Here is a 23,276-nt window from a genome sequence, read left to right as displayed (position 1 = left end):
TTGAAGCTTATACACCTTACCTTCACTTCCTTGAACTACAATACCTTCGAGTTGAGCTACATGAATCTCCTCTTCTAGAAAATCGTTCAAGAAGGCAGATTTGACATTTAAATGCCAGATTTTCCACTTCATTTGTGCTGCCAATGCAATCTAAATTCTGATGGTGTCCATCCTTGCAACAGGTGCAAAAGTATTCGAGTAATCAACTCCAGGCTGTTGAGAATAACCTTTAACGACCAGCCTTGCTTTGTGCTTGTTGATAGATCCATCCGCATTCATCTTCACCCTGTACATCCATTTAACTCCAATAACTTGCTTAGTTTCAGGTTTGTCAATGAGTTTCCATGTCTTGTTCTTCCCAATCAATGGCTATTTCTTCCTTCAGTGCTCGCTTCCATTCTTCTATCCACTGGTATTTTGAAAAATTGAAGGTTCCAAGACAACAAGATTCCATCTTTCATAAATTTCTACCAAAGGTCTAGTACCTCTAACAGAAAATTTTTCATCATTTTTTGCTTCCAAGTCTTCATTTGAATCTTGTAAAGGAGGTTCAACATCCATCTTTTTGACTTGAGAGATATTCCAATCTCAATAAGCATCTTCATCCACCTTCACATCTCTACGTATAAAAACTTGCCTATACTCAATATTGTAAATTCTATAGTCCTTAGAGATAGAGCTATAACCAACCAAAATTCCTTTTTCAACTTTTTCATCAAGATTGCTACAATTAAACAGCTAATACATGAGTATAAGACAATGAGCAAAACACCTTAAGATGTCTAATTGATGGTTTTATGCTATTCCAAGCTTCAACTGGTGTCATTCCATCCACGACCCTTGTTGGTGGTCTATTTTTCAAATAAATCGATGTGTTTACCACCTTTGCCCAAAAATACTTCGGCAACTTTTTCTAAAAAATCAAAAACTTGGCCATCTCAAGACCAGATCGATTTTTCCTTTCAGAAACTCCATTTTGTTGCGGTGAGTAAGTGTCATGACCTGACACTACTACCTAGTCGTAATACGATGCTTAGAGCCACAAATGACCCAAGACCCATGGTTTGGCTTAATACTAAGATAAGTAAGCAGTCTGAAATATAAACTTAATACTCAAAGAGGATGAGTTCATCTGAATACAATATAAAAATGATACTATCGTCTGATTGTCTGTCTTAAAGCTGTTAGAATAGAATAGGTATACACAATCCTACACATAATGGGAATAGTTTTAGTCTCCTATTTGGTAAGGAATTGTATTATAGTGTCTATAAATAGGGTTCTCTATGTAATAATTAGAACAAAAATTCAATAATATTTTTCCCATATATTTCTCACATGGTGTCGGAGCAATTGTGAGAAAAAAATATCCCTTTGAAATCAACTGTCACCACTGTACAATTTTTCCGGTAACCTAAGTAGTTGTCCGAGTAATTAATTTTTCCGTCATTGTTTTTCGAAAATCAACAACACCACTAGGTGCGGAAATCTCCGGCGAGCAAAGCCCAGTCAAACTCATCGGAAACAACTGCCACACGCGCCCTCACGCGTCGCCAGAAGAAATTCTCCGGCGAGCTTGTCGGGTCCACGTGCCGGCGCGTGCAGTCTGTAACGGCCACTTTTCAACTTTTTTCTTTTTCCAGTGGGGTCGCCTCTTCATTCCGAGGCTGCCCATATATTTTTTTCCTGATTCCGACCAATATTTGGCGATCAGATCTACTTTTCCGGCAACAACCCTATTTCTTTTCCAGATTCCGACAAAAAAAATAATCTCATTACTATTTTGTTTTATTATTATTATTATTTATTTATTTTGGTTACATATTCTAATTTCACAACATGTCTTTCGGGATTTGATACTTTTGGCTCCAAGACTAGGAATTGGAAGTTCAAGCCCTATGATCACTTCAGAATCGTTAATGGGAAACTCAAACTATTTAGCTTGGGCTTGCTCGGTTGAGTTGTGGTGCAAGGGTCAAGGTGTCCAAGATCACTTAATGAACATTGCTTGTGTGGTAGATGAAAAGGCAAAGGCTAGTGGGGAAGATGCAAAAGCCAAAGCACAATGGGAGAAGGTTGATGCTCAATTATGTAGTCTCCTATGGCGATCTATTGATTCTAAGTTGATGCCTTTGTTCCGTCCATTCCAAAAATGTTATTCAGTTTGGGAAAAGGCTCGTGCTTTATACACTAATGACATATCTCAATTCTATGATGTGATATCTCGTATGACCAACTTAAAGAAACAAGAATCAAATATGTCCACCTACTTGGGACAAGTACAAGCAGTCATGGAGGAATTTGAAACATTGATGCCTGTAAACAACAAGAGCACAAACAAACATTGTTTCTAGTTCTTACACTTGTTGGACTTCCTACTGACCATGATTCAGTGCGTGATCAAATTTTAGCTAGTCCTACAATTCCTACAGTTGATGAATTATTCTCTTGTCTACTTCGTCTTACCGCGCCTCCCAGCCACAAAGTAGTTTCATCACCAACTATTGACTCATCTGCTCTTGCATCTCAAACCATAGAAAAGCGAGCATATCAATCTACGGAGAATCGACGAGGAGGAGGTCGTCTTGGAAAACCTCGATCCAAGTGTAGTTATTGTTATAGGTCTGGACATACTCGTGACACATGTCATAATTTGCATGGTCCACCACCCAGTTATGATCCTGTTGCTCTAAATGAATATAATGAGTTCCTTCGTAATCGTGCAATTAAGCAGACATCTCCACAAGAAGCATTTGTTACTCCGTCTGATCGACCATCCCATAATGCTCATATTGCTCAATCAGAATATGATGAGTTCCTTCAATATCGAGCAAGTAAGCAAATGTCTCCACAAGTAGCTTCGGTTATTCAACATGATGTTGCTATTGCAAGTAATTCTTTTGCTTGTGTTTCATAGTCTAATACTCATGGATCATGGGTCATGTACTCAGGCGCTTTTGATCATATTTCTGGTAACAAATCACTTTTGTCAGATATTGTTTATTCACAATCTCTTCCTGCTATTACTTTGGCCAATGGGATCCAAACAAAACCAAAAGGAGTTGGAAAAGCCATACCCGTATCTTCTGTCATTCTAGACTCTGTTCTTTATGTCCCTGGTTCTCCTTTTAATCTGGCATTTGTTAGTCATTTGACACGTGCCCTACATTGTAGCATAACCTTTTTTGATGATTTTTTTCACATGCAGGACCGCAGTACGAGACAGATGATTGGCACAGGACATGAATCACAAGGCCTTTACTATCTTACCTTTTCAAATTCCTTCACAGCATGCTCCGTTACAGATCCTACAGATCAACTTGGGAAACACACTCGTGCCACATTTTCACGTGGTACTGAGGGTCATTCAGAGTTTATTTTTTTATTAGTTCATTCTGATATTTGGGGTCCTAGTAGAGTCAGTTCCACCTTAGGATTTCGTTATTTTGTTAGTTTCTTTGATGATTATTCGAGATGTACTTGGGTTTTCTTAATGAAAGATTGTTCTGGATTATTTTCTATATTCAAAAGTTTCTTTGCTGAAATACAAAATCAGTTTGGTATTTCTATTCGTACTTTTCGTAGTGATAATGCCTTAGAATATTTATCATCCCAATTTCAAAAGTTTATGTCTCACCAAGGAATTATTCATCAAACAATCTTGTCCATACACTCCTCAACAAAACGATGTAGCAGAAAGAAAGAATAGGCATCTCATTGAAATTGCTCGCACTCTCCTCATTGAATCCCATGTTTCACTGCGTTTTTGGGGCAATACAGTCCTTTCATCTTGTTATTTAATTAATAGAATGCCCTCATCTTCTATTCAAAATCAGGTTCCACATTCCATATTGTATCCTCAGTCACTTCTCTGTTCTATCCCTCCTCGTGTATTTGGAAGCACATGCTTTGTTCATAACTTAGCCCCTGGAAAAGATAAATTATCCCCTCGTGCTCTTGAATGTGTCTTTCTTGGTTACTCTCAAGTTCCAAAAAGGTTATTATTGCTATTCACATGATCTCCGCCGATATCTTATGTCTGCCGATGTAACATTCTTTGAATCTCAACCTTACTACACATCTTCTGATCATCTTGATGTCTCTGAGGTCTTGCCCATACCTTAGGTCTTGCCTGTACCAACTTTTGAGGGACCTACGGTTACTTCTCCATCTCCAGTTGTAGTGCCACCACTCCTCACTTAGCATTGGTGTCCACGTCCAGCAATAGTCTCAAATGATTCATGTCATGCGCCGGACCCTGCTCCCACTGTGGCCTTGCCTCCTGCTAGCCAATCGATTACACTTCAAAAAGGTATACGATCTACTCGAAATACTAATCCACATTATACTTTCTTGAGTTATCATCGTTTATCTTCACCCCATTATGCCTTTGTATCATCTTTGTTCTCTATTTCCATCCCTAAGACTATAGGAGAAACACTTTCTCATTCTGGATGGAGCCATGCTATGATTAATGAGATGTCTGCTTTACATTCGGTGGTACTTGGGAACTTGTCCCCCTTCCTACAGGTAAGTCTACTGTTGGTTGTCGTTGGGTTTATGCGGTCAAAATTGGTCCAGATGGTCAAGTCGATCGGCTTAAGGCTCGCCTTGTTGCCAAAGGGTATACTCAGATATTTGGGCTAGATTATAGTGACACTTTCGCTCCTCTGGCCAAAATAGCTTTTGTCAGTCTTTTTCTATCTATGGCTGCCGTTCGTCATTGGCATCTTCATCAGTTGGACATTAAGAATGCTTTTCTGCATGGTGATCTTGAGGAAGAAGTCTATATGGAGCAACCACCTGGCTTTGTTGCTCGGGGGGGGGGGTCTAGTAGCCTTGTATGTCGACTGCGTCGGTCACTCTATGGTCTGAAACAGTCTCCTCGAGCTTGGTTTGGAAAGTTCAACACAGTAATTCAGGAGTTTGGCATGACTCGTAGTGGAGCTTATCACTCTCTGTTTTATCGGCATTCAACACCAAATCTGTGTATTTATTTGGTTGTTTACGTTGATGATATTGTTATCACCGGCAATGATCAAGTTGGTATCGCTAATTTGAAGCAGTATCTCTTTCAGCATTTCCAAACTAAAGACCTCGGCAAACTGAGGTATTTTCTAGGTATTGAGGTTGCTCAGTCTAGATCAGGTATTGTTATTTCTCAACGCAAGTATGCTTTAGACATTCTTGAGGACACATGAATGATGAGATGTAAACCCATTGACACTCCTATGGATCCGAATGTTAAATTGTTTCCAGGACAGGGGGAACAACTCAGTAATCCTGAAAGGTATAGAGGGTTGGTTGGAAAGTTGAATTATCTCACGGTGACTAGACCGAATATCTTTTTTCATGTGAGTGTTGTAAGTCAGTTTACGACTTCTCCTTGTGATAGTCATTGGGATGCAATTGTTCGTATTCTAAGATATATAAAGTCAGCTCTTGGTAAAGGACTACTCTTCAACGATCAAGGTCATGAGCATATCATCGGATATACAGACGCTGATTGGGCAGGATCATCCTTTGATAGACGTTCTACATTCAGATATTGTGTTTTAGTAGGAGGAAATTTGGTGTCATGGAAGAGTAAGAAACAAAGTGTGGTTGCTCGATCTAGTGCAGAAGTACAATATCGAGCAATGGCTGTAGCAACTTGTGAGCTAGTTTGGATCAAACAGTTGCTTGGAGAAACCGGTCATATGGAACTTGTGTGTGATAATCAAGCGGTCCTTCATATCGCATCAAATCCAGTGTTTCATGAGAGGACTAAGCACATTGAGATTGATTGTCACTATGTCAGTGAAAAGATACTCTCAGGAGATATTGCTACCAAATTTGTGAAGTCAAATGATCAACTTGTAGATATCTTCACCAAATCCCTCACCGGTCCTCGTATTAATTACATTTGTAACAAACTAGGTACATATAATTTGTATGCACTAGCTTGAGGGGGAGTGTTAAAATAGAACATGTATACACAATCCTACACAAAATGAGAATAGTTTATAGTCTCCTATTTGGTAAGGAATTGTATTATAGTGTATAAATAGGGTTCTCTATGTAATAATTAGAACAACAATTCAATAATATTTTTCTCACAAAAGCCTCTATTGAAATGAGTTGTTGGGACAAGCTCCCAACTAACTCTAACTATTTGAAAACTGAAACCGGAATAAATGTAAAGGTTGTTCTCGAAAGATGAGGACTCAGCAAACACTGCTGAGCTGACAATAGCATACTAACCGCAAGCTGGATACCGTGCGTCTTGACCTATATATAAAACAATATAGTGCAACGAGTATGCGGTCAGTAAGACATGCATCACAATTCTAATTATTGGACATGATAAATTTAAGATGCTGAACTGAACAGGAAACTGAAATACCTGAAATACATGAACTGATGCAATAACCAAATGGTAAAACATGCAACTGGTACATACTAAAACTGAAATAACTGAATGCAAGGTCAATGCAATAATCTGAAAGATGGACTGTGGGAGATACTAACAACTGACATACTGCGTTATCAAGATGGAGTCCAACATGTACCCCAGCTGGGATGACGTTCTATACCTTGCCAAGGGTAGGCACACTATTGATGTGGGTCCTATAAACTAATGTCCAAAAGGACTAAGGAGTCAATCCTGATATGACTGGTGACCTTTAACCTACAGTGGCACGTAGTTTTAGGACTTGGAGAGACCTACTAAAGGCCTCAGTCCTAAACTAACGAGTGAGCCTTCATACCTATGTCTGCTCGGTGCCAAGTAATGCTCCCAACTGAATTTAAACTGATAAACTGAATAATACTGGTAAACTGAATAGATCATAAATACTACAAACTGATATTGAATTGATAGACACTTTATCTAAAAGCATCTTATATAGGTGGAATTGAAAAACTGAGTATTAAACTGATCATGATGAATTTCTGTATTCTAAATAAAGGATGCCATCTGACTATCATGGGGTCAAAAACATAAAATTCTCTTAAGCTGAGGGCTCATGGAAATAACTATGTATTTATACTGAATTGTAAGTAAGAATATGTAATAAAAGACTACCCATGAAGAAGAACTGGAATAGGATAAAAATCATATATTTCATGGAACCCTAAACTTTGTAGAATCATTAGCTGAGGAAATAATGTTTTCTTTGGGACTTAATGGGTGAAAGGGAACCCTACTGATGAAATCTCACATACCAAGAATGAAAACCCTAGCTTGAATCCTTGAACTGAAGCTTGAAGATGAAGAACCCTAGTTTCTTGCTTGAGGGAACTACGTATCGAATTTGATTGTCTGAGTGTTGGGTGTGAATTGGAAGGTTTAGTCGACTGATTTCCCCTTAATCCCACTTAGGATAGGGGCCAAAATGTCGTGGTTTGGGAGTTGAAAGAATGGCAAAAGACCAAAATAACCTGAACTGAAAAGCTGTTGGAACATTCCACGAGGCCATCTACAGGTTGTGGTTTGATCTACTAACCGTAGATCCCATCCGTGGAATTCAGGCTGAAGTTTTAGAAGTTCATTTTATGAGTCTTATTTACGACCTGTGATTGGATCTGTAAAAAACAGATTGAAAAATCAAGTTTCTGGACTTCGTTTCACGAGCTCAATCTACGGTCCGGAGATTGGACCCATAAAACTCAGGTTTTGAAATCTCTGCTAGGAGTGTGTCTGATAAACGATCATAACTTTTTACTCTAAACTTGAATTGATGCAATCTTGGTGGCATTGGAAAGAAGACTCGTAGACTTTTCATTTGATAGGTCATGGGACACCTAACTCTTTATATGCTGAGAGATATGGTCGTTTGAAGTTGACCTTTACATGAACTCATGTGAAAACATAGATGGTAGGAAAACTATGAACTCAACTTAGTGCTAGAGGTCCCCTATGACCTTAAATCATATCCGATAAGCTTCCTACGCTTGGGAATGGACCTTAACACACATGTGCAAGTAAGACATTACCTGGTCCAAGCGAATGGTTTGGTTCTTTAACGTGGAATTTTGTCTGGTGTTACAGTAAGTGACAGTAAATTGATGCTCGATTCCCATTTCATCACAAAACAAATGAAATTCACCTGAAATATACTCCTTTCCATTGTCTGTTCTGAGAGTTTTCAACAACTTTGATTTCACAAAAAGCTTTGAACTTCTTAAAAACAACAAACACTTCAAGCTTTTGCTTAAGAAAATATACCCAAGTCATTCTTGTGAAATCATCTATAAAAAGAATAAAATACTTGCTGCCATTGAGCAAAGGAGTTCTCATCGATCCACAAATGTCAGAATGGACCAATTGTAACTTCTCACTTGCCCTCCATGTTGATGACTTTGAAAAGGCAATTTGTGTGCTTCCTAGTTGACAGCTTCCTCACACATTTGAACACAACTCAAGTTCAGGCAAGTCTTTCACTAAATCATGCTTTTGAGCACATTGACTTGATTTCAAGTTATAATGGCCAAGTCTTTTGTGCCATAATTTTGAATCCTGCTCACATCTACTACTTCGATAAACTTTCTCAGAATTTGAGTTCCAATTCAAAGGAAAACTTTTTTTTATCATTTCAACAATAATCACTTCTTTTTTTGAAATTCCACTAGGTTCAGAAACAACACATTTTCTATCTTTGAACAATAAAATATTGTCTTGTTCTAGCATTTGACCAACACTTAATAGATTTTGGTCCAGATCAGGCACCAACAAAACATCTTGAATAAATTTAATACCTTTGGGAGATTCAATTGCCACAGTTCATTTACCAACAATCGCCAACTTGCTTTTATCTGCTAACTTGACAAGGCCTTTGGCAGATTCCAACTTCGTAAAATGTTCTTGTTTGCTGATCATGTGTTGAGTGCAACCACTGTCCAAAAACCAGGTGCTTTCATCATCCTGTCTCGTTGCTACCATTGTTGTAAACACAAACTTCTCCTGGTCCTCAACTTCTGAAATTTTTGCTTTTGGAGTTTGTTGGCAGTTCACCTTCTTCACTTTGCAAGACCTTTCAACATGGCCAGGCTTGTTGCAATAACTACACTGAAAAGGCGGTTTCTTCCCTTTAAACCAACAATCATCCTCTTTATGATTGGTTTTTCTGCTGAACTTACACGGTGGGAAGTTTTCTTTCTTCTTGGCTCTGTTGCGAGAATCACCTTGGTTTTTTTCCCTAAAATTAGTAGAAGTATCTGATATTCTCCCTTCATTTTGCATTTGCATCTTCCTTTTGAGCTTGGCTTGAAGAGCAGTTTCAGTAGCTTCTTCTAGCCTCAAGGATCTTCTCTGCTCTTGAGCTTGATGTGGAATAAGATTATTGAATAATTTCATTCATATCTTTCTATGTCATGTACATGGCTTTATATATACATAAAAGATTGTGGAATAGAATCACCTAAATCTTTACATTAAGAGAAAGAATCAGAGATATGATATTCTAGATTACCACAATTATACTAAGATCTTAGAGGATCATATCTTGATATGAAGAATATCTTCTCATCTTAGAGGATCACATCTTTGATGACAAGAATATCTTCTTGGAAATCCTCCATCAGCCAACACTTGAAAAGCATGTACAAGCTCTGAAGGTGACATTTATGTGAGATCCTTCGAATCTTTGAGTGGAGATCTTTGCTTCAAATCTTTCCAGCAAACTCACAAGAACTTTTTCAATGATTCTTAGGGATGATAATGGGGCAGTGTGGGGCGGGTTGAGCTTAACCTGCAAAAAATTTAACCCGCCCTGCTCCGCCCCACATAACAATTTTTCATTTTCAACCCGTCCCACATAGACCTGCCCCGCATAAATTTTTTAATATTTTCCTTTTCTAGTCAAGTTTGATGCTAAAAATAAAATTCATTATTCATGAAGTTATATTAGTTTAGTATCTAATGACTTAAAATTTTATCTTTTAGAGGTCAATTGGGAAGCAGGTAAGAAATTGTATTAATTTTGATTGAACCATTTTCATTTACTATTTTGAATATTTTAGCAACTTAAAAGAAACTATCTTAATAGATAATGCTCTATCACTCTTAAAACATGTAAAAGTTAAAATTAAGTTTGAACCCGCATAAAATTGCAACCACTTCAACCCACCCTGCACAAACTTAAACCCACCCAACCCAAACCATCATAGCCTTTAACATGCTTCACATCCGCCCCGCCCCATTGCCATCCTTAATGATTCTTGTGTCTTGAAGGCTCTTCTCTCAGAAGACTGATTTGGTTTTGTCACGACTTGAAATCGGGCTATGATGACGCCTACTATAAAACCCCCAGTAGGCAAGTCAAAATCAAAAGCAAAAGGAAATACAGAACTAGCTGATAAATATGCGGAAACAGAAATAGAGATATAGAATAGGTCCCATAGCATAGATATGTAATACGATACAAGGAATCCAACCTTGGACTTGGTGTCACCGGTACAAGAGCATCTAAGTATAGAAAGGCTATATACATCAAGTATATCTAATAAAAATACAAAATATATAGACAAATACAAAAGGAAAACAACAAATCTTCGGACGCCAAGAGCTCACGATCAAAGTTTGCGACAAGCCGACGACCACGGAAGATCCGAACCTCAGCAAGGGTGGGTCGTACTAGAAGCTGCATCAGAAAAAGATTTAGAAGTGTAGTATGAGTACCAAAACACGGGGTACGTAGTAGGTTTACAACCTTCATCTACTTGTTGGAGAATTCTTCAATGGTTTTTGAATTCTCTTCTTAGATTTATCACTTTTATTTGCCTGGTCTTGTCACTTCCTTGGAATTCTTCTTACAACTTGTCCCAAGCCTCCTTTGCAGTTACAGTAGTCATAACTCTTGTGAAAATTACTTCTGAAAGTGCTGACTGTATGCAAGAGAGAGCTTTAAATTTTTTTTGAAACCTCTTCTCTGTGAATCTTAATTTGCGCCATAGTTGGGTTATTTGGCAAAGGATTTGTATCTCCTCCAACCTTTACCACTTCCCCCAAATCATATGCTCGCAAATAGGTCATCACTTTTACAGCTCAAATTGGATAATTCTCTCCAGAAAACTAGGGGTGAAGGAATCGAGAAAATGCTTGAAGCCATAACAGTATTTGGTTTTATTCAGGTTTCTTTTTGGTCGACTCTAACTCACAAACCCTTAGAATAAAAAAGCTACTGATACAATTTGTTGTTCTACAGAGAAGAGAAAAGAATACACAAGTCAAAACATTCAGCTTATTTTATTCATTCACTTCATGGAAAATAAATAGATGAAAGACTCCTATTCTATTTCAACTGGGGTACTAAGTAAACTCCTATTCTACCCTCAACTAAATAACTAAATTTCAGAAATAGAATACTAAAATTAGGAAGAAACAATAACAATAAATATCTCAATACTTCAACAACAACAACAACATACCCAGTGAAATCCCACTAAGTGGGGTCTGGGGAGGGTAGAGTGTACGCAGACCTTACCACTACCTCGTGGAGGTAGAGAGGCTGTTTCCGGAGGACCCTCAGCTCAAATACGACAACCCAAGTAAAAGAAGAGGAAACATTATATAGGACATAGTATCCAATAGGAGAAAAGTGCATAATCAACAAAGGAGACAATAACATCAAGAAAATACTGTGAGAGGTGAAACGCAGTAAACGACAAATGGCTATAGAATCACAGACAAGAACTACAAGAGCAAGGCTAGGACTACCCACCGAAACCCTCGCACGGGAAGACAACACGCTAGCCCTACTAACCTTCAACCCTAATACGCGACCTCCACTCCTTCCTATCTAGAGTCATGTCCTCGGTAATGCGAAGCTGAGCCAAGTCCTGTCTAATCACCTCTCCCCAATACTTCTTAGGCCTACCTCTACCCCTCCGCGTACCCTCTACAACCAGCCCCTCGCACCTCCTCACTGGGGCGTCTGTGCACCGTCTCTTCACATGCCCAAACCATCTCAGTCTCGCTTCCCTCAGCTTGTCCACCACAGAGGCCACTCCCACCTTCTCTCGGATAACCTCATTCCTAATCTTATCGCTCCTAGTGTGCCCACACATCCACCTCAACATCCTCATCTCCGCAACATGCAGTTTTTGAACATGTGAGTTCTTGGCTGGCCAACACTCCGCTCCATACAACAAGGCCGGTCTAACTACCACTCTGTAGAACTTACCTTTAAGTTTCGGTGGAACTTTCTTATCACACAAGACTCCAGAGGCAAGCCTCCATTTCATCCAAGCCGCCCCAATGCGATGTGTGACATCATCGTCTATGTCACCACTTCCTTGGATTACAGCCCCAAGATACTTAAAACTTTCTTTCTTAGGAATAATCTGTGTGTCAAGTCTCACTTCCCCATTTGCCTCATCCACCGCATCACTGAATTTGCATCCCAAATATTCAGTTTTGGTCCTACTCAACCTGAACCCTTTGGACTCCAGCGTTTGTCTCCACACCTCCAGCCTCGCATTAACTCTGTCCCGCGTCTCATCAATCAGTACTATGTCATCCGCAAATAACATACACCATGGTACCTTCTCCTGAATAGACCGCGTCAACTCATCCATCACCACAACAAATAGAAAAGGGCTAAGGACTGATCCCTGATGCAGCCCCATCTCAACTGGGAAATGTTACGAGTCTCCTCCAACCGTCCTAACCGGAGTCTTGGCTCCACCGTACAAGTCCTTTATCGCCCTAATATAAATCATCGGGACACCTTTAGCCTCCAAGCACCTCCAGAGGACATTCCTCGGTACTTTGTCATAGGCCTTTTCAAGGTCAATGAATAACAACTTATGTAAAATAATTAATTGGGACTATTTATCCCTTTCTAATGTTAAACTCTTCTAATAGTAAGTTTTATAAATATATCTTCTTCAACAAATTCTTTAATAATATTTAACGTGATTCATTGGCTCAAAAGTCCTTTGCAAACATTGGTTCCAAATTCTTCTTCGTCTTCCACCTCAATCTTCTCTACAAACATTGGTTACAGATTCCTTGCATGCATTAATGATATGCCCTTTTAAATTGATAATGAGCACCAAATGGGAGAACTGGAACTCCAATCTAGAACCCTGGGTAAGCTGCTTTACCTATGCAAACAGAAATTAAATATTTTATTCTCTGCTGCTTCAGTTGAGCTCCACAGTCAAAGAGAAGGTTTCTGTAGTCATAGATAAAGGGATTGAACGTGACGTTGGACCCTTACTTCCTTTTGAAGAACTATTAGATGCTGACAGCAATTTAGACTCTGGCAAACACGAAGACAATTCAAGGAGTAATCAATTGGAAGACTGTACTCTCCCTGACCCACAGGCTTTGTTGCATGTGACTAGCAGGAGAAAAGGAGCCTCTAGGAAAAAAAGCTCCTCACTGGTTCACACTTTGCTTTGCTATTTCAACTTTCTTTCAAAATAGTATCATACTACTGATTGTCGTGTTATTATTTTTTAATTTCTGGCAGGAAGACAATGATTTACTGGAACTTCAAAGGGAGTATGAGGAGTTGCTTTTGAAATATGAATCACATGTAACATTCTTTTTCTTTGCTTCTGTTATTTCTGATTCAATTTGATTTATTAGTTTAATCCTTGCTTTTTCTAGAAAACTGTGAGTGAGGTAAAGATTGACTATCTGACAAGGAAGCTTTTTGAGGCTGACATTCATCTGGTCGATGGTTCTGAGCAAGATGACAATTCTTTGATGCTGTTGTGTGGGAGCAAAACTTTGAGAGAAGCAGAAGCTATTTTTGTGATTAAGCAGCTCCAAGAGAAGGTGTCCTCACTTTTTTCCTTGCTCATTTTCCCGTCATCTATATAAATAAATTTACCTTGTCACTTTTCCTCTTTTTAAGTGTTTCTCGGAAATGTGGAGTTTTTGTTCAGATCACTGTGTTAGAAATGGAGAGATCCTCAAGCCAACAGAATTTGGACTCTGTTGTTGAGATAGCAACTGAGCAGACCATATCTGCAAGAGAGAAGCATGAGGAGGTAATCAGGCTTTCACATTTTTTGCATTGAAAGTCGCAATTATGATGATTTATCTCCTTATATCAAGAGAGCAAACAAAGTGGTGATATATGCTTTGATCATTTCAGAATTTCTCTGCTAGTAGCATAAATGTTGTGGCTGTAAATATCTATACCAATCATTGAATTATCACAGCCAAGCACCAAGAAAATCTGCTACTTCTACCTGATAGAATACTAATAAAGAGTTCTGTTTCTCCCACTTGCATGATGAAGCACCAGTAAATATGAAACATATGGTAATCTTCTATATATCGTAATAAGTGTTGTTTGATTAGTAATTTTCCAGTTTATAAATGAAGTAGGCATGTTGTTACTGAGTACAACAATAACAACAACATACCCAGTGAAATTCACAAGTGGGGTTACATGGACCTTACCACTACCTCGTGGAGGTAGAGGAGCTGTTTCCGAAAGACCCTTAGCTCAAGTGCAGCAAATCCGGGTACAAAGGAGACATGAAGAAATATAGCAAGTAACTAGGAAACAATGTAAAGTCTACTAGAAGGGAGCAAAAACAACAAAATAGTGCGATAATCGAAAATTAATAAATAACATACTAGGATAGATTATTGAAAACAATAAGAAATAGTGCTAAATATCAAAAACAAGAACTACAATAATACAATGACAAACACCAACAACTCTAAGCAAGACAACACTAGACTACTTACTAACCTTCTATCCTAATACGTGTCCGCCACACCCTCCTATCAAAGTTCATGTCCTCAGTAACCTGAAGCTGTGTCATATCCTATTTCATTACCTCTCCCCAATACTTCTTCGGCCTATCTCTGCCTCTTCTCGTGCCTCTATAACCAACCTTTTGCACCTCCTCACTGGTGTGTCTATGCATCTCCTCTTTACATTTCCAAACCATCTCAGTCTTTCTTCCCTCATCTTGTCCACCATGGAGGCCACTCCCACCTAATCCCGAATATCCTCATTTCTAATCTTATCGCTCCTAGTATGGCCACACATCCACCTCAATATCCTCATCTCCGCAACATGCATCTTCTAGACACAAGAGTTTTTGACTGGCCAACACTCTGCTCCATACAACAATTCAGTCTAACCACCACTCTATAGAACTTATCTTTATGTTTTGGTGGTACCATTTTTACTACACAAAACTCCAGAGGCAAGCCTCCACTTCATCCACACCACACCAATACGATGTGCGATATCATTGTAGATGTCCCCACTCCCCTGGATTATAGACCCAAGATATTTGAATCTGTCATTCTTGGGGATATTTTGTGTGTCAAGCCTCACTTCCACACCTACCTCATGCATCACATCATGAATTTGCACTTCACATAATCTGTCTTGGTCCTGCTCAACTGTAACCCTTTAGTCTCCAAAGTTTGTCTCCACACCTCTAACTTAGCATTAACTCCATTACACGTCTCATCAATCAGTACTATTTCATCCGCAAATAACATACACCAAGGCAGCTCATGTTGAATGTCTCGCGTCAATATATCCAGCACGAAGGCATATAGAAACGGACTAAGAATTGATCCCTGGTGTAACCCCTCATCTCCACAAGGAAGTGCTCCGAGTCTCCTACCACCATTCTTACTGCATTTCAGCTCCTTTGTACATGTCCTTTATGGCCCTAATGTAGACCACCAATATACCTCTTACCTCTAGGCATCGCCACAAGACTTCCCTCGTGACTTCGTCGTAGCCCTTCTCAACGTCAATGAACACCATATGTCGCTACTGACTACTGCTTTCAAAATATAATTAGTAATGAAGACAAGAAGCCACCTTAAGAGCTGAAATGCCAAAACATGCTAATGCTGAATCTGAAGATCCACATTTGTTTTAATTAATCAATTCTGATGCTTCCCTTTTGCCTAGTCACACTTTTTCATAAGTTCAATTTTATTTGTTAGATAGAGGGACAAGGGAAGGGGAAGGGGAAGGGGAAGGGGCTGGAGAAGAGGATAGAGAGATTCGATTCTGCACCTAATGTGTAGGAGATCCCCAGTGGTACCACTAGGCTATAAGTCTCGGTGGTCGAATATCATATTCTTAACTTAGTCCCAAGATACATCCTCAAAAACCTTTGCAGTGACTAAAATCAGAACGATGTCTCTGATGGTGATTTTTATCTATTCAATAGTTATTAGTTTAATTTATTAAATGAAGCTTTAAATGGTGTTTTGCTTTCCTTCTGCAATTTTGGCACAAATATGTCTCTCACTTCTCTCTTTCTTACCTCACATTTTATCATATCTGTTTCCTCTGCACATGCCACATCTCAGAGTGGGAATCAGGTTTTGGCCTTTACTTTTGCTTGTTGAGTATGTCTAGAATGTCCTGTTCCTTGCACCATATTTTATACAGTACAAGGCATAATTGCATTAGTGATCGATAAAATACATTATGATGGTAATAACTTTCAAGTTAAGTGGGTACAGCATTTCTCTATTAGATAGACTCAAATGGTCCTGCTATTCAAAGAAGCCAAAGAAATGGTGTTATTCTGCATCATTATGAACATGTTTTCAGGCCGATTCTTTGTCGACTAGGATCTCATTTTACATTTTACCTTTACATTTGATATCGATAATACCTTTCCTTTAAGTTCTACAGTGCAATAACTTTTGTTTTAATGCTTTAGCTTTACCAAGAGCTTTTGAGTGTAAAACTTGAGGCACAAGGGGCTCGAGAACAGCTTGCTTCAATGGAATCTGCAGTAGTGCTTGTTGTAAGTTCATTTCCACTCTAATAGTGCTTGATGATATATTGTGACCGACATTCTTAGGGTTCTGCTTTAAGTATATAATACAACCATTTTCATATGCCTCCTGGGGCATTAATGGATACACTTATTTCAGGAGGACAACATGAAGTCTGAAACTGAGCTGATGAGGGAGGTTCAAGACTTGATGTCAGAATTTGAAAATTCACGAACCTTAATTGATTCATTCATTCCAGTGGTAGAGGAACTTGTCTTGTCTTTCTCTGCTATATCCAAACTAGTTCCTGTGAGTATCTCTTGTAGGCCATTGCATAACACCTTTCAGATTTGGCCATTCTTATCATATATTTATGGTATGCATGCAATATGTTCTTTAACAACACACAATTTTATCTCTTATGCTTCTATATATTTCATTCTAGTACGATAAGTTATTTTCCATGTGTTTCCACTACCTGATCTGGTTTTTCCCACTTTCAGGATTTAAAGTCTTCAGCACTTGACAATTCCAACCAAATAAGATCCGTCATTAGAAACCATGGGAAATTACAATCTTTCTTGAGGCAAAAGATCAATGTAGTTCAGGATGAAAAGGTATAAATTGATTGCCTTTTCTTTTCGTTCGTCTTTATAATTAGAACTTTGACAACCAAGTATTATCTCACACTTATGCTATGTGTTTCTGTTGAAATTACCTTTTAACGCATGCTAATCAATATGTAGATTCTACTGGACAATCAGTCTGTTGATCTGCATAATCAGATAGAAGAACTGAAAAGAGCTATTGAAGATTCTGGAAATGCATTAACAGTAAGTTGCTTCACTTTCTCCTGTATTGATCCTTTTCTATTTCTCTGCTCTTGCTGATCATGCTCTTTTCCAGGAAATCTCTGAAAAGTATGAAGCAGAAAAATCTGAACACCTTTTTCAAATTCAAAGTCTTCAAAAGGAACTGTCATGCTTATCTTCTAGTTCTTTAGGCAGAGAGAAGGAAAATATTAGAAAAGATTTGGAGAAAACAAAAGCAAAGTTGAGAGACACAGAATCCAAACTTAGGAATACCATCCAGGAGAAGACAAAACTTGAGGTTTCATTCGAATTGTTTTGAAGGTTGATTTTCTTGTGCCGTCTAAGGCATTTCTATCTTTTCTGATGGTATCACATTGTTAGGGTGAAAGATCTTGTGCTGAGAGGGAAATTAAACGCTTAAATGGCCAGAGGGCTATTCTTGAGCGTGACATCAATAAACGAGACTCAAACATTGGAAGAAGGCGTGATTCAGTTGTTGATAGGAGCTCTAATGTGCTTGACTCCAAAAGATCCAAGAATTCCTCTGTTTGTGTCGAACTTGTTGTTCAGGTAGGTATGATGTGCTCAAACTAGTGTAAATAAGTTCAAGAAGTGTGTTTCTATGTAACTTAAAATGTATACCGGAACAGTGAAAAACACTTTTTTATACATTATCTGTTGGTCAAGTTTTGAAATTAGTCTCACACATGTAGATTGAGCATAACTTATGGCACTGAAGGAAGTTAAACCTCCATAACACAAACTTAGGCCATGACTGGAGTGGTTCAAGACCTTCTATAAGATCCTTTGGAACCCCTTACACAACCTATGTGGGACATGTAATAACTTAACACACTCCTGCACACATAACCCAATTTTGGTGGTTCACACATGAACTTTATGGGTGGTACCAATTGTTGATTCTAATACCTTGTGAAGAATCTGAGTATTTTGTCCAAAATCTTAAGGCAATGGTGCGGTGGCTAGACCTATATACAACTTCCGTAGCCCTTAGCCCCTTATTCAATCCATGGGGGAAAATCAGTAACTCCGTTATGGAAAAACAAGAAGGCGGATCAATATTTGGTGTCTTTGTACTGTAGTTTTGTTCAATAAACCATTAATTTTAGAATATTACCTCGTCGTTAATAGAACTCTTGACAAGTAAAATAGGACAAATAATTAACAAAAGGCTGTCCAAGTCAGGGCTTGGAGTATGACATTTGTGCTTTCACTTCAATTTCATGTTTGGGCTTTTGGGGTCTGTTAATCTCGATGTAAATTCTCTTATTGACCCCAAGGATTGTTTCTAACTTACATGCAACGTAATGAAAATTTCAAATAAAAGGAGCAGATCATCATATGATAAAAGTACTTTACCATGGTCTTCTCCCAATCATCTTATGATGACAATCTCAGGATAATATCAAGCATTTTTAAGTGTTCAAATTTTATCCCCAAATCAAGCATCACTATACTCGGTATAAGCAGACTGTATTTACGGCACCCTTAAAGAAAAGAAAAACCTTATTGGCATGCATCATGAAGTCTAATCTTAGAGGATGTTCGTTTCATTCTTAGGATAATGCTCACCTAAGTTGGGTCTAGGAGTGACTAACGTTTATTTGTTAGTACTATTTTAGACATCATTTTTGGCATTTAATGCCTATGTACATATTTCTATTCTAACACTTATAAATAGTATTTCATATCCTGATGATATAAAAAGTAGATTAGTAAATTGTTTGTTGTCATCAAAAAGTAATTGATTGTCTCTATTCCACCCAAGAGGGAAAGTTAATTATCTTTGTTGCTTAGTCTTAAGCTACTTTTCCTTTTCTGGTGTGAAGGAGGAGTACCGGAAATTGGAAGTGCTGGCATTTGAGATGGAGACAACAATTGCTTCTTTGGAAGAGGAATTAACAACTTCTCATGCAGAAAACGAAGAAGCCAATTCTAGAGCAGAAAATTTGGCATGTGAATTGCAAGCTTTATCTGACGAGCTGAATATGTCAAATACAGAACTAAGTATGCTGAAGGAAGAGGTGTCATGCCTTGTAAGTTTATATTTGTTAATTGTTCCACTGCAGTTCCCTCTTTCTCATATACTTTGATTATCATATTCGTCTTTTGAGCATGAATCTTTTGACTATCATAAGTTAACGTTTTCTACTATTGTGTCTTCTAAAAAATAAAATATTAACTTATTTCTGTTGTCTGATTATTATTTGTTTCTCTGGCATTCCAGAGATTATGTTCGGAAGAATCTGAATCACGATGTCAGAGATTCGAAACTTCTGTCAACATTTTGGTAGAAGAAAAGGAAGATTTAGCTATGGTAATAACTGAAGTTGCTTTGGAAACATGTATTCTGAGGCTCCATTCAACTGTTTCCATTGCGTCATTTATGAGTGACTTTTTTCTTTGCAGCAACTCACTGATGCCCTTTTGGAAATGGAGGAGGAAAAGGCCATATGGCTTGCAAGGGAGAAAGCTACAGTTGAAGCAATCAATGAAAAAGCAAAATCTTATAGTGCTGAAATTGCCAATGTATCACAGAAAATGACAGAGGTTACTTTCAGATTTACACATGATGTAGTTGAACAATTTAAGCATATTCTAGAAGCGCTGCAGTGGCTCTTTCTGATATTGAGGATCTCTTCAAAGACTCAGTGCTTGCATACTGTTCTAGAGGGAACATAATATTGTGGAAATTGTATTTCCGAGACGCCTAGTTAATTCAAAGCTTGTTCACTTTTAATCTTCCCTTTTTAAACAGATTAAGAGAATTGTTTGTGATGTCTGGTACCATAGAGCTTCCTCACTAGAAAAACACATAGCTAAATTAAAGAAATCAAAGACAGCCATTGGGGTGATGAACTTAGCAAAATATGTTGCACATCTATATACATGTCAATTGTCCATGATTTACTTATTGAATCTTGATTTATCATCCTGACTTTAAACTACAGGTGACCAATGAACTTGAGAGTTGTAGAATACAGTGCAAACTCCTTGAGGAGAGTTTGGTCATCTCAGAAAATAATGCATTGGTGGACAAAAGATTCAGGTTTGACTATCCTTTGCTCCCCTATCACTCTGATGTGTTTCTAATCCGTTGGTTCAAATTGGTTGTCAATAGGTAAGTAAAGTAGCTAGTGACTAATCTTTTCAAATGTATTCTGTTGTCTTTTTAAAATGTATTCTGATGCAGAAAAGAGCACATGTATTACACTTACGCTTTCTAAAAATCTAAGTTAATTTCAAAATGAGTATAACATATTTAGCTCTAGTAAATTGGTACTCGATAAGCAAAAAGTGACTAGTAAACTGGGACAATGGGGGTGTGTCAGTGTATTTCTATAATGGTGATGTTCGGGCTAGCTTGGGCACCTAGACTATTGCAGAGTGTACTTGCTCCTCCCACCAGCACTGATGCAAAGAAATCATTGCTTCTGCTGGGGTTTGAACCTGGTCTCCTCGGGGTTTCATCCACTTCACTGAATGCTAATCCCCACCCTTGGGTGCTAGGACGATAGAGTTTATAATAGTTTGTTAATCTATTTCTTAAAATTTACTTGAGGTGCCTAGGTGATCAAGTGATAAACTTTGATTCTACAGCTGCTACTACCCTCATCAAAAGTTGGGTGTATTCAAGGTGCCTTGAGTATTGTATTCCTTTGAACCTTTAAATTGGTCTGCCTGATGATATACAGTTATTGCCTTTTTCATTATTTTACAGTGAAGAGAAATTACTGGAGATTGATCAACTTAGACTTAGCCTGAGAGATGCCGAGGAACAATGTAGAAGATCTCAAGAGGTAATTTGTTTGTACTTTTTCAAGCATTTAGAATTTATTGAGTGCAGCATTAGTGATTCAGCCTAGGCAGGATATACTTCAGTTGAATAACTATGGCCTGTATAACTCTTATCATACAAACTTTGGTGTTATTGCTTGTTTGACTTAGAAAGTGAGGAAGTGCTTTTGTTCTTCAGTATTGACTTTACCCACTCTTTCAGAAGCACTCCCGTCCAAAGAATTAATAAATGAATAAATTGGAGACAAGATAAATTGGAACAATTTTTTTGCATCGAGCTTGCTTATTTTAGAACCTCGGTGAGTTCCTGGTATAATAGTTTAAGAAATATTATAGCGTACTCGACAATCAATCAACTTTGTTTCAACCTCAAATGGGTGGTCCAACTATACAAGTCCCTATATCCATTCTGCTCTCTCTATCAAAAATAAAAATTAAAAAAAAAAAAAATCCTTTTGGCTCTTTTTGGTCAATTTTCATTCCAATACTATCAATAGTTCTTCTTTTAAGTAAAATTAGGGTTCTCTTAAGTTAAAGGATTTCTATATCTCATACTTCTACGTACACTGGCATACAAGTCTTTAAAGAGTAGAATGCCCCCAAAAAGAGTCACACATAATGTATGTGTAACGACATCTAAGCCTTGATCTCAATTATTTGGTATTGCCTAATATGATACATTATGTTATGTTTTTATCTAAGTCTGAATTAATTTTGAGAGATTGCTGGTCTTATGAGACAACTTCCCTCAATTAATTTAGGTCTACCTAGTAATGTAACACTAGAAGGAAGAGGTAAGGTAAGAGGGGTGAGAGAAAGATACATATAGAGAGAATAATCGAGAGACGAGAGACTAGAAAGGAAGAGAAGAGGAAAGAGAGAGTTTTGGTTAAGAAGAACTCATGAAGTACATGAAGATCTTATTTATAAGAAAGGAAGTTTTGGTTTAAATTATAAATCTTGAAACTTCACCAATACATATGGACTGTGATGAGGTGCCATCCAATTGAAGCAGTCCATAGAATGTCACTGTTGGGGCATTCCTGCAACACTTTGATCTTGATCATATCTACCTAAAAGGATAAAATTAAAAAGAGTTTTATCTCTAAAATAAAATATTGTTATCGTTTTTTAGTTGTAGGTAATAGATCAAGATAATTAATATGAAATGATAGCAATATCCTCATGATCAACTTCTTTCTCTTCCCCGAGGAGAAAACTCAACCGTCGACTCTGACAAGTGAGCCTGTATTATGATGAGGTAGTTTATCGTTCTATTCAAGAAAGTACACGGTGAAACCACCAATCAGTTAGACTAACATCTTTGACAATGAGTAGTAGCCCAGCAACAGCTACACGACGAATCTAAACTTGTGCTTTGATACTAATTTCATGCAGCAATTGTCACATTGCAAAATACCCCCTAGAGGTGACTGACACTGGCTAGTACCATTCGTCGGGAGAACCAATTAACCATTCACTTACCAATTTGTATAAGCACATAGAGCAATTACATGCAAGTCGAACAACAACAACAAAAACACCATACCTAGTGGAATCTCACAAGTGGGATATGGGAAGAGTAGAGTGTACACAGACCTTACCACTATCCATGGAGGTAGATAGACTGCTTCCGAAAGACACTCATCTCAAGTACAACAAAGTAAGAAAAAGAAAACAGTAAAGCAATCGTAGCAACTTATAAGGAAAGCGTTGCAGAGCCTATAAGAAAGGAACAACAACAATAGCAAAATAATGTGATAATCGAAACACAATAAACAACATAAGATGACAGATCAGTGAAATTAAAAGCGCGCCTAAGCGCAAAAGCGAGGCCGAATACACTTTGCCACTTTGCATGACCTAAGGCAAGGCTCATGTCAGTGTTAATTTTTTTAATGTTTTTTAGAAAAACATCAGTTTCAAAA

At 38.0% G+C, this 23,276-nt stretch overlaps 1 protein-coding gene across 2 annotated transcripts in view; it reads left to right on the top strand.

Moving 5' to 3' along the window:
- LOC125856683 (kinesin-like protein KIN-7O) overlaps positions 1-23,276 on the top strand; it is a 50,097-nt gene that overhangs the window by 20,481 nt on the left and 6,340 nt on the right. For both annotated transcript variants that reach the window (XM_049536287.1, XM_049536286.1), the window contains exons 15-29: positions 13,133-13,372; positions 13,461-13,526; positions 13,601-13,771; positions 13,882-13,986; positions 16,660-16,746; positions 16,877-17,026; positions 17,221-17,334; positions 17,464-17,550; positions 17,624-17,827; positions 17,911-18,099; positions 19,380-19,586; positions 19,778-19,867; positions 19,960-20,100; positions 20,502-20,599; positions 21,272-21,350. In XM_049536287.1, the coding sequence (XP_049392244.1) occupies positions 13,133-13,372; positions 13,461-13,526; positions 13,601-13,771; positions 13,882-13,986; positions 16,660-16,746; positions 16,877-17,026; positions 17,221-17,334; positions 17,464-17,550; positions 17,624-17,827; positions 17,911-18,099; positions 19,380-19,586; positions 19,778-19,867; positions 19,960-20,100; positions 20,502-20,599; positions 21,272-21,350 (2,028 nt within the window). The remainder of the gene's footprint in view (positions 1-13,132; positions 13,373-13,460; positions 13,527-13,600; positions 13,772-13,881; positions 13,987-16,659; positions 16,747-16,876; positions 17,027-17,220; positions 17,335-17,463; positions 17,551-17,623; positions 17,828-17,910; positions 18,100-19,379; positions 19,587-19,777; positions 19,868-19,959; positions 20,101-20,501; positions 20,600-21,271; positions 21,351-23,276) is intronic.

This window comes from Solanum stenotomum, chromosome 2 (assembly GCF_019186545.1).
Source record: "Solanum stenotomum isolate F172 chromosome 2, ASM1918654v1, whole genome shotgun sequence".
Lineage (NCBI taxonomy): Eukaryota > Viridiplantae > Streptophyta > Magnoliopsida > Solanales > Solanaceae > Solanum > Solanum stenotomum.
The sequence above is the reverse complement of the archived record's forward strand: the minus strand, read 5'-3'. Positions and strand labels throughout refer to the sequence as shown.